Here is an 11,129-nt window from a genome sequence, read left to right as displayed (position 1 = left end):
TTGTACAAAGAAAATGCAAGGTCTAATACACCCAATGTCAAAAAATAACTTATGTGTTTGAGCCATATGGGATGACACTTAACTAATAAGTGCATGAGATGCATTCCCATTTTTTAAACAAAACTAATTTTTATTCATCATAATTTGAAAGAGTCAAATCTGGACTGTTGTATGATGTATTAAAAAGATAAGCCAAACCTTTGCCTGATGTTGAATGGTAAATGCTCCCAGGATACTACTTGGAAGTTCATACAGATGTCCAATATGTAAGGTCAAGGCATGAAGCTCCTCAACCAGCACAGAAGGGAGCTGGACTTCCAGTTCTTCATATGGATGAAGTAGCTCGTCATCCTCTGTTTTGTGTGATTCCAGGTATCTGAATGAACAGCACATCAATATATAATTAAAAGGTGCATAACAGATGGTTATTCAAAACTAAACACACACAATAAGTTAACTAGATATTGAAATTGCATATGTAATCTCACCTGAAGATGAATACCTTCACATAATGCAGAAATATAATACACTCATGTCTGATGTTGCCTGCTTCAGAGTGTAGGTTTGCAGCCTGACCTGAAAACAGAAAATTAACAAGTTAGAGGCATAAAGATTTCTTTTGAAAGAAATGATTTATAACACTAATGATACTGTAGTGATCAAAAATATTTCACAATAAGTTCCAAGAGCAATTCTGTTTAAACAATATCATTCAACTGTAAATAAAATGTCATATTACTATTTTTCTCTGCTAAGTATCCTCCACGCAAACTATCACAAAACACGGTCCAGTTAAAGGTAAAAGAAAGAGAAAATGCTATACATAGTTCAGTATAGTGGGAAACATTCATATTATCCTCACTTGTTTTCCCTGACACAGTAGAAAAACAGAAAAGCACAACTTTAGAATCTGTGACGATGTAAGCAAGCATTGTTATGGATTAGTTTTAGTTTTAATAAGGAGGGATGGAAGAATGGAAAAACACCATCGTCAGACAAATTCCTAGGTACACTATGTGGACACTAAAGCCCGAAAGCATTTTTAAAAGCTACATTTCAGCTGCATAGGACAGGGAGGGAGGATAAGGTTTTGGCAGCACAGCAGAGACCACATTTACAAGAACTTCACATGATACTAGTAAAATATTTCTGGGAAATTTACACTAACATATACAAAAATTTGGAAGATCTGGGAGCTAATATACAGCAGGTTATTAAAATGTCCAGACTGACACATAAAAAAAGAGATGTACTAGCTGGTCCAATAACAGAGAAGAAACAGATAATTTCAACATTAAAATCAGGGAAGAGTCCTAGATCTGATGGAGACACCTCTGAATTCTATAACATGTTTAAAACACAGATAACGCCCTTGTTACTAAGTGCATTTCTGTATTCTGAACTGATTCACCAAACCAAGCTGGCTTCATAGATGGAAGAAGTCCCTGAAATAATACAAAAAATGGTTACCTACCTTTCGTAACTGTTATTCTTCGAGATGTGTTACTCATGTCCATTCCATTTCAGGTGTGTGCATCCCCACATGCACAGTTGTTGGAGGTTTTTGTCTTAGCGGCATTCATAGGGTCAGCTGTTGTGCCCCCTTTGAGCGCCGCGCTCGTGTGTCGGTATATTAGGTGCCACCGACCCTACACCCTCTCAGTTCCTTCTTGCCGGCAATTCTGACAGAGTGGAAGAAGGGTAGGTAATGGAATGGACATGAGCAACACATCACGAAGAACAACAATTATGAAAAGTAGGTAACCATTTTTTCTTCAAGTGTTTGCTCATGCTGATTCCGTTAGGTGACTCACACGCTGTGTCTGTGAAGGTGAGTTTGGAGTTCACAGTCTGGCGACTTATAGTACTGAAGTACCCTACTGAAGCCAGTGTAATCCTTGGCCTGCTGGGTAAGCGCGTAGTGGGACGTGAATGTATGGACGGATGACCAAGCGGTCGCCCTGCAGATGTCCTTGATAGGAAATTGGGACAGAAAGGCTGCCGAAGACGCCTGGTCAAGTGGGCAGTTACATTCACCAGGGGTTGCACAATAAGGGTCGCCTGATCACAGCAGAAGTGAATGCAGGTGGTGATCCAAGATGAAATTCTTTGTGCAGACACTGGGCAACCTTTCATCCTGCCGGCTACCGTGATGAACAATTGTGTTGACTTGCAGAATGGCTTGGTCCTTTCAATGTAGAAGACTAACACCCTCCTGACATCTAGGGAATACAGCCTATGCACCTCCTCCAATTTATGCGGCTCTGGAAAAAAGACAGGTAAGAAAATGTCCTGGCTCATATGAATCTGGGAGACCATCTTGGGCATGAAAGTTGGATGTGGTCTCAGCTGGACCTTGGTTCCGAGATGAGTGCCCTAATCTCTGAGATCGGGTAGGCAGATGTTACTGCAACCAGGAATGCAACCTTTCAGGACAGGAGAAAAGAAAGCAGGAAGCCAAAGGGAGGGGGTCCAGTGTGCCGTGACAGCACCGGATTCAGGTACCACAAAGGAACATGCGGGTAGAGGCGCTCAAGGCCCTTGAGGAATCTGGCAGTCATGTCCTGGGCAAAAGCCAACCTCCTCGCAAGTGGCAGATGGAAGACCAAGACAGCTGCCAAGTGAACCTTGATAGAGGAAAAGGACAGGCCTTGGAGTTTGAGATGCAGAATTAACTGCATCAAGGCTCGTGCAGGCCAAATGCCTTTATCCGAGGTCCAGCAGGCGAACCGCTTCCATTTGGCCAGGTAGATTGCTCTGGTGGAGAGTTGTCTATTGCCCAACAGGTCCTGTTGGACATCGGCCAAGCACTGCTGCTCCTGCTCATTTAACCATGCAGCAGCCTACCTGTTAGGTGCAGCACCTGCAGGTTCATATGCAGAAAACTACCGTGATTTTGGGATAGAAGGTCAGGCTGGAGCGGTAGCTGGAACGGAGTGGACACTGAGAGGTCCAGCAACGTGTTGAACCACTGCTGGCGCAGCCAAGCCAGCGCTATGAGGATCACCCTCGACCTGTCCTGCTTGATTTTCACAAGGACCCTGGAGAGTAATGGCACCGAAGGGAAGGCATACATCAGAGCCCCCAACCATGGGAACAAAAAGTGTCTGACGTCTAACTACTATAAACATTTACAAGGTCCTAAGGGTCAAAGTTGGAAGAGATGAAGCCGCTAGCCCTTGCTATGTAAGGAAAGGCACTTCGATTGACCACCACAGGCGGTAAGAAAGAACTGAGAGAGTGCAGGGCTGGTGGTGCCTGATATACAGACACATGAGTGCGGCATTAAAGGGGTTGGCCAGCCAGCCCTATGGATACCGCTAAGGCAAAAACCTCTGACAACCATGCACGTGAGAGCATGCGCAACTAGAATGCAATTGACACGAGCAAGCACAAAGCAGCAAGCAAGAAGAAGAAGAAGAAAACTTTTCCATGTGGTACAGCACTCCAGAAGCACTAAAGAGGTCTGCATTCTAACTATGAACTGTCTCAGTAGAATGAATATTTCTTTTTAGAATGTTAGAGAAATATGTTTTGAGGGACACTTGCAGAAGTAGATCAAAACAATCTATAAAAATCCTGTGACATGCAGCTGGGGGAAAATATTGAGCCAATACCATTACACAGAATAAGAGAGGATGTCCCTTACACCCTTCTTACGTGATTTAATTATCAAAGCACTAGCACAAATTTCAGGGACGCCATGTTCAAGGAATAAGTGAATAGATAGAACAGGAAACAAAAAGTTTCATTATATGCTGACAACCTTATGCTTTTTACGCAAGTTATAAATAAAAATTGGCTAGTATAAAAGAAATAATTGAAGCTTTGGGTCAGGAATTGGGGTACAGACTAAACTACTCTAAAGCCTAGTCTACACAAGAAAATGAAGTTGGCTTAAATACAACACTCAAGAGTGTGAGAAATCCACATCTTTCAGCAGCATAGTTAAACCAACCCCATCACCAGCGTAGACAGCACTAGGTTGATGGAGGAACTCTTCCATTGACCTAGCTACTGCCCCTTGGGGAGAGGGATTAATTAGGCCAGCAGAACAACCCCTCCCGTTGGTGTAGGTAGCGTCCACACTGAAACACTACAGCAGCACAGATGCAGCATTTCAAGTGTAGACAAGTCCTTAATACTATGTCTTGCATCCAAAAGATTCTTAAAAGATGACAAATGCTTAACAAAAGTAGTGGATAATAAAATTAGATATTTGGACATTAGAATCAGACCTAAATGGGGAAGTTGTTTAAATTAAATACTGAGCCCCAGTAATGAAAATTATTTGCAATAATTGAGGCAGGAGGAGATTACTACTTATTGAAATTGTCAAAAAAGGGATAAAAACAAGTAAAAATATTAGTTTACTTTAGAAAGGAAAACAATGCAACAGAAATACTGAAGTAATCAAGATGCTTTGATATGAACACAATAATCTTGTACTTACAGGAACAATAAATAGTCAAGAAGAGCATACACATAGGACAATAACTGAACTACATTCCCCATTCCACCTCTAACTTTCCATATTTCCTAGCTTCCCCTTCATCCCCCAAAAATAGTCAGCTTCCCCATAAAGGTTTTAAAAATTAATATGAATGATTAAATATACATATATCATGTTACAGTTGTATTTGTATAATTTGAAAGAAGGGGAAAGGGGAATGATAGAAACAGGTAAAATTAATAAGCAACATGCTGTTAAATATTGTTAATTTTGTTTGACACTGTAACTGAAGTATGTGATGGGGTGTACCTGGCCTATGCAGCCCCCTATGGGAGGCCCAAAAGTCCTACTACACCCCTCCCCACAAAGCAGCAAAATGACAAGAAAGGAGCAGTGAAAGTGAGTTCTCTAGGCATGCCTAAAGAGACCTCACAGAAGCATGCAATCGAAGCCCAGCAGGCTCATATAAAAGGAGCTGCAGGGTTTCAGCAGGTCAGTTCCTCGCTAGGACCAGAGGGGTGAGGAAAGGAGTGCCCTTCTGGCCAAAGGGGTATGAGGGATAGCTAGAGTTTAGTTCTGGCTGTGCTTCCTTAAGCTAGGTTTGCGGGGGGAGAGAGAGAGAGAGAGAGAGAGAGAGAGAGAGTGCGCGAGCAGGGATCCAAGAACATTAACCCTGCTATAAGAGTGAAACTAAAAGGGGCCAGGTAGGAAGAGGCCCAGAGATGAAACACCAATGAACTGAAAATCAAGCAGGGTGCAGCTGCTGTTTATAGTGTCCGTGCATTGGAATCCAGAGTAGTGGGCAGGTCTGGATTCCCCCACCAGCCGTAGTGGCATAAACCCCAAGAAGGGGACAGGAGTTATTTGAGAGCCCGAACAAGACTGAATTAAATGGGCCCAGAGCACAGGCTGAAGACACTAGTGAGGACAAACAGGACTGTTCATTTATTGGGCTCTACTATCCTAGAAGAGGCTCATTTGGATGTTATGACTTGGCTGGAGGGCCAAGCCACCGAAGATCCACCAGTGTTGACCAGCAGCCTGGAGGGAGAGCAGGCTTGATTTTCAGTTCATTGGTGTTTCATCTCTGGGCCTCTTCCTACCTGGCCCCTTTTAGTTTCACTCTTATAGCAGGGTTAATGTTCTTGGATCCCTGCTCGCGCACTCTCTCTCTCTCTCTCTCTCCCCCCGCAAACCTAGCGAGAAAGACTGCAGTACCAAACCCATCTTAAGTGGCGAGGAGTACTCGCCACTTAAGAGGCGAGTACTCCTATTACAAAATGTTTTACTGTAAGTGATTTGAAATATCAAAAACGCAAAAACGTAAAAGGAAAAAAGGAAGGAAAAACAGAGCTCAGGAACAGGTTTGCAGAGTTGGAAAATGAAGAAGGGGCACAGCAGGTGTTTGCTGAAGGTGAGAGGGCAAGGAAGAAAAGAAGAGCAGCTAGTCCTGTAGGAAGAGGCGAAGAGTCAATGGAGACAACACCAAATATGAGCCCCAGGAGGATACAGGATGGGTTGAGGAGGATTGCAAGGGACAATAGAAATCGAGAGGACTTGCAGCCAGAGGGAACAGGGAACAGACCAGAGAATCGTACTGGCACCAGGAAAAGGCAGGTCTACATGATTGAGGACTCCTTACTGAGAAGGATAGACATGCCTGTAAGTAGAGCTGATCCAGAGAACAGAAGGATGTGCTGTCTGTCGGGTGCTAAAATACGGGATGTGGACCTGAGGCTGAAAAGGGTCCTAAGGGGAGCAGGAAAGAATCCGCTGATTGTCCTTCATGTGGGAACGAATGATACGGCTAGATTCTCGCTGGAACATATCAAGGGAGACTATGCCAGACTAAGGAAGACGCTTAAGGAAATCGAGGATCAGGTGATCTTCAGTGGGATTCTGCCTGTTCCTAGAGAAGGGCAACAAAGGTCTGACAAGATCATGGCAATTAACAGATGGCTCAGACAGTGGTGCTATAAGGAGGACTTTGGGATGTATGGCCACTGGGAGGCATTCATGGACAGCGGACTGTTCTCTCGGGATTGTAATAACCTTAGTCCCAGATTTGGACCTTAGCGTCCAAAATATGGGGGTTAGCATGAAAACCTCCAAGCTTAGTTACCAGCTTGGACCTGGTACCTGCTGCCACCACCCAAAAAATTAGAGTGTTTTGGGGCACTCTGGTCCCTCTGAAAAACCTTCCCTGGGGACCCCAAGACCCAAATCCCTTGAGTCTCACAACAAAGGGAAATAATCCTTTTTCCCTTCCCCCCTCCAGGTGCTCCTGGAGAGATACACAGACACAAGCTCTGTGAAACTACACAGAGAGACTCCCCCTCTCTGTTCCCAATCCTGAAAACAAAAAGTACTTTCCTATTCCCCCAGAGGGAATGCAAAATCAGGCTAGCGATCCAACACACAAATCTCCCCTTGATTTCTTCCTCCCACCAATTCCCTGGTGAGTACAGACTCAATTTCCCTGAAGTAAAGAAAAACTCCAACAGGTCTTAAAAGAAAGCTTTATATAAAAAGAAAGAAAAATAAGTACAAATGTTCTCTCTGTATTAAGATGATACAACACAGGGTCAATTGCTTAAAAGAATATTGAATAAACAGCCTTATTCCAAAAGAATACAAATCAAAGCACTCCAGCACTTATATTCATGCAAATACCAAAGAAAAGAAACCATATAACTTACTATCTGATCTCTTTGTCCTTACACTTAGAAACAGAAGACTAGAAAGTAGAACTACTTCTCCAAAGCTCAGAGAAAGCAGGCAGCCAGAAAACAAAGACTCAGACACTCAATTCCCTCCACCCAAAGTTGAAAAAATCCGGTTTCCTGATTGGTCCTCTGGTCAGGTGCTTCAGGTGAAAGAGACATTAACCCTTAGCTATCTGTTTATGACACGCCCCCCAAATTGCAGACAGTGGGGAAGCTCACTGGCGGCGATTTCCTTCTAGAACTTGAAAATAAACAGATTAATACAACACATACACCTTTACCTATACTCCTAAGTATATAACTAACAGACTTCTACATTTTAAGAACACTTTTTAACTACTGAATTCTGGGAAACTCTCACGGGAGAGTGCATCAGCTACTTTGTTAGAAGCTCCTGTGATGTGTTGAATTTCAAAATCAAAATCTTGGAGAGCTAAACTCCAACGAAGAAGTTTTTTGTTGTTCCCCTTGGCAGTATGAAGCCACTTTAGTGCAGCATGGTCAGTTTGTAGTTGGAACCGCCGTCCCCAAACATATGGGCGTAGCTTTTCCAGGGCGTACACAATGGCATAGCATTCCTTTTCACTGACCGACCAGTGACTTTCCCTCTCAGACAGTTTCTTGCTGAGAAACACGACAGGATGGAAGTTGTGATCTGTTGCTTCCTGCATGAGCATCGCTCCTATACCACGCTCAGATGCATCTGTGGTTACTAGGAATGGCTTGTCAAAGTCCGGGGCCCTGAGCACAGGGTCAGACATGAACGTTGCCTTAAGTTGGGTAAAGGCCTTTTGACACTCATCAGTCCACTTAACTGCATTTGGCTGGGTCTTTTTGGTCAGGTCGGTCAGTGGGGCAGCGATTTGGCTGTAGTGTGGTACAAATCGCCTGTAGTATCCGGCCAAGCCTAAGAAGGATTGGACCTGTTTCTTTGACCTTGGGACAGGCCACTTTTGGATAGCATCCACCTTGGCCTGTAGGGGGTTTATGGTTCCTCGACCCACCTGGTGCCCCAGGTAAGTCACTCTGTTTTGGCCTATTTGACACTTTTTGGCCTTAACAGTTAGTTCGGCCTGCCTGATGCGCTCAAAGACCTTTTCCAGGTGTAGTAGGTGTTCGGGCCAGGAGTCAGAAAAAATGGCCACATCATCGAGGTAGGCAACTGCAAATTCTCCCAGTCCAGCTAGTAGACCATCTACCAGCCTTTGGAAGGTGGCGGGTGCATTACGAAGGCCGAAAGGAAGGACATTGAATTCATACACCCCCGCATGGGTGACGAATGCTGACCTCTTCTTGGCAGGTTCATCTAGCGGTACTTGCCAGTACCCCTTGGTTAAGTCTATTGTAGAGATGAACTGGGCACGTCCCTACTTTTTCTATAGCTCATCGGTACGTGGCATTGGATAGTTGTTCGGACGAGTTACAGCATTTAGCTTACGGTAGTCCACGCAAAAGCGTATTTCCCCATCTGGTTTGGGTACCAGAACCACTGGAGATGCCCATGCACTGGTAGATGGGCGGATTATACCCATCTGTAGCATGTTCTGGATCTCCCGTTCTATAGCAGCTTGGGCATGAGGAGACACTCGGTAAGGTGGGGTTCTGATTGGGTGAGCATTACCTGTATCAATGGAGTGGTATGCCCGTTCAGTCCGTTCTGGGGTGGCTGAGAACAATGGGGCGAAGCTAGTGCACAGCTCCTTGATTTGTTGCCGCTGCAGACGTTCCAGGGTGGTTGAGAGGTTTACCTCTTCCACGCCACCGTCTTTTTTCCCGTCGTAGTAGACACCGTCAGGCCACTCAGCGTTCTCTCCCTGGACTGTAAACTGACAAACCTGTAAGTCTCTGGAATAGAAAGGCTTGAGAGAATTAACATGGTACACTTTAGGCTTTAGTGAGGAATTGGGAAATGCTATGAGGTAGTTTACAGCTCCCAGGCGCTCTTGGACCGTGAATGGCCCTTCCCATGATGCTTCCATCTTATGGGCCTGTTGCGCCTTCAAGACCATAACCTGGTCTCCTACCTTGAAGGACCGATTTCTGGCATGTCTGTTATACCAGGCCTTTTGCTCTTCTTGAGCATCCTTTCGGTTCTCTTTAGCAAGGGCTAAAGAGTGTCGGAGGGTGCTTTGTAGGTTGCTTACAAAGTCCAGAATGTTAGTTCCTGGAGAAGGCGTAAACCCCTCCCATTGCTGCTTCACCAACTGTAATGGCCCCTTAACCTCGTGACCATACACAAGTTCAAATGGTGAAAACCCTAAACTGGGATGTGGTACAGCCCTGTAGGCAAACAGCAACTGCTGCAACACTAGATTTCAATTATTGGAGAATTCGTTGATGAATTTTCGTATCATGGCCCCCAAAGTTTCATTGAACCTTTCCACCAGGCCATTGGTTTGATGGTGGTACGGGGTGGCAACCAAGTGATTCACCCCATGAGTTTTCCACAGTTTTTCCATGGTCCCTGCCAGGAAATTAGACCCTGAATCTGTAAGGATGTCAGAGGGCCAACCTACCCTGGCAAAGATGTCTGTTAGGGCCAGGCACACAGTGTTAGCTCTGGTGTTGCCTAGAGCTACTGCTTCCGGCCATCGGGTAGCAAAGTCCACTAAAGTCAGTACGTACTGCTTTCCTCTGGGCGTCTTTTTTGGGAAAGGGCCCAGAATATTCACAGCTACTTGCTGAAATGGGACCTCAATTATGGGGAGTGGCTGGAGAGGGGCCTTGACCTGGTCTTGAGGCTTACCCACTCTTTGGCATACCTCACAAGACCGGACATACTTGGCAACGTCCTTGCCCATCCCCTCCCAGTGGAAGGACTTCCCCAACCGGTCCTTGGTTCTGTTCACCCCAGCATGGCCACTGGGATGATCATGGGCTAAGCTTAAGAGCTTCCCCCGGTACTTAGTTGGAACCACCAACTGTTTTTGCGGCTGCCATTCTTCCTGGTGTCCACCAGAAAGAATTTCCTTGTACAAAAGTCCTTGGTTTATAACAAACCGGGATCGATTAGAAGAGCTGAGAGGCGGTGGGGTGCTCCGTGCCGCCGCCCAAGCTTTCTGAAGGCTGTCATCCGCTTCCTGCTCAGCCTGGAACTGTTCCCTTGAGGCTGGGGTCACCAGTTCTTCCTTAGACTGTGGACTTGGGCTTGGTCCCTCTGGAAGCGATGTAGGTGATGGGGTTGTTTCCGTTGCTGGTGAACCGCTCTCCGCTGGTGCACCTGAGGGTATTTCAGGCTCTGGCTGAGCCTTTTGGGTATGGCTGTCTGTTGCTTCTGCCAGTTTTGGCTCGCTGGCGCCCTCTGGCGTTGAGTTTGAAGATGTAGTTGCACTTGCTGGTGCTGGTTGCTGTTCCAGTTCCGGGCCTGGGACTGGAGATGCTGTGGCTGTTTCAGTGGTAGGCATGGAATCCGGGTCCTCTACCTCTGTCTGGGTCTCTGGTAACACAGACGGGGCCTCTGTGGACGGTTCAGGAACAGGAATGGGTCTGGAAGCTTGCCTGGTTTGGCTACGTGTAACCATTCCCACTCTCTTGGCCCGCCTCACCTGGTTGGCCAAGTTTTCCCCCAGTAGCATGGGGATAGGATAATTGTCATAGACTGCAAAAGTCCACATTCCTGACCAGCCTTTGTACTGGACAGGCAGTTGAGCTGTAGGCAAGTCTACAGCTTGTGACATGAAGGGGTAAATTGTAACTTTGGCCTTTGGGTTGATGAATTTGGGGTCAACGAAGGATTGGTGGATAGCTGACACTTGTGCCCCCGTGTCTCTCCATGCAGTAACCTTCTTTCCGCCCACTCTCAAATTTTCCCTTCGCTCCAAGGGTATTTGAGAGACATCCGGGCCTGGGGATCTTTGGTGTGATGGTGGTGTAATGAATTGCACTCGCATGGTGTTCTTGGGACACTTGGCCTTGATATGTCCCAGTTTATTACACTTAAATCATCTTCC

General features: G+C 45.7%; 1 protein-coding gene across 1 annotated transcript in view; it reads right to left on the bottom strand.

Moving 5' to 3' along the window:
* Nucleotides 1–11,129, bottom strand: part of MMS22L (MMS22 like, DNA repair protein) — a 158,136-nt gene that overhangs the window by 132,285 nt on the left and 14,722 nt on the right. Inside the window, exons 5-6 of the mRNA XM_050949231.1 lie at nucleotides 489–576; nucleotides 199–376 (exon numbers count right to left, since the gene is read on the bottom strand). Of these exons, the coding sequence (XP_050805188.1) occupies nucleotides 199–376; nucleotides 489–576 (266 nt within the window). The remainder of the gene's footprint in view (nucleotides 1–198; nucleotides 377–488; nucleotides 577–11,129) is intronic.

Source organism: Gopherus flavomarginatus, chromosome 4, assembly GCF_025201925.1.
Source record: "Gopherus flavomarginatus isolate rGopFla2 chromosome 4, rGopFla2.mat.asm, whole genome shotgun sequence".
NCBI lineage: Eukaryota > Metazoa > Chordata > Testudines > Testudinidae > Gopherus > Gopherus flavomarginatus.
Note: the sequence above shows the minus strand (reverse complement) of the source record. Positions and strands in the feature narration are given on the sequence as shown.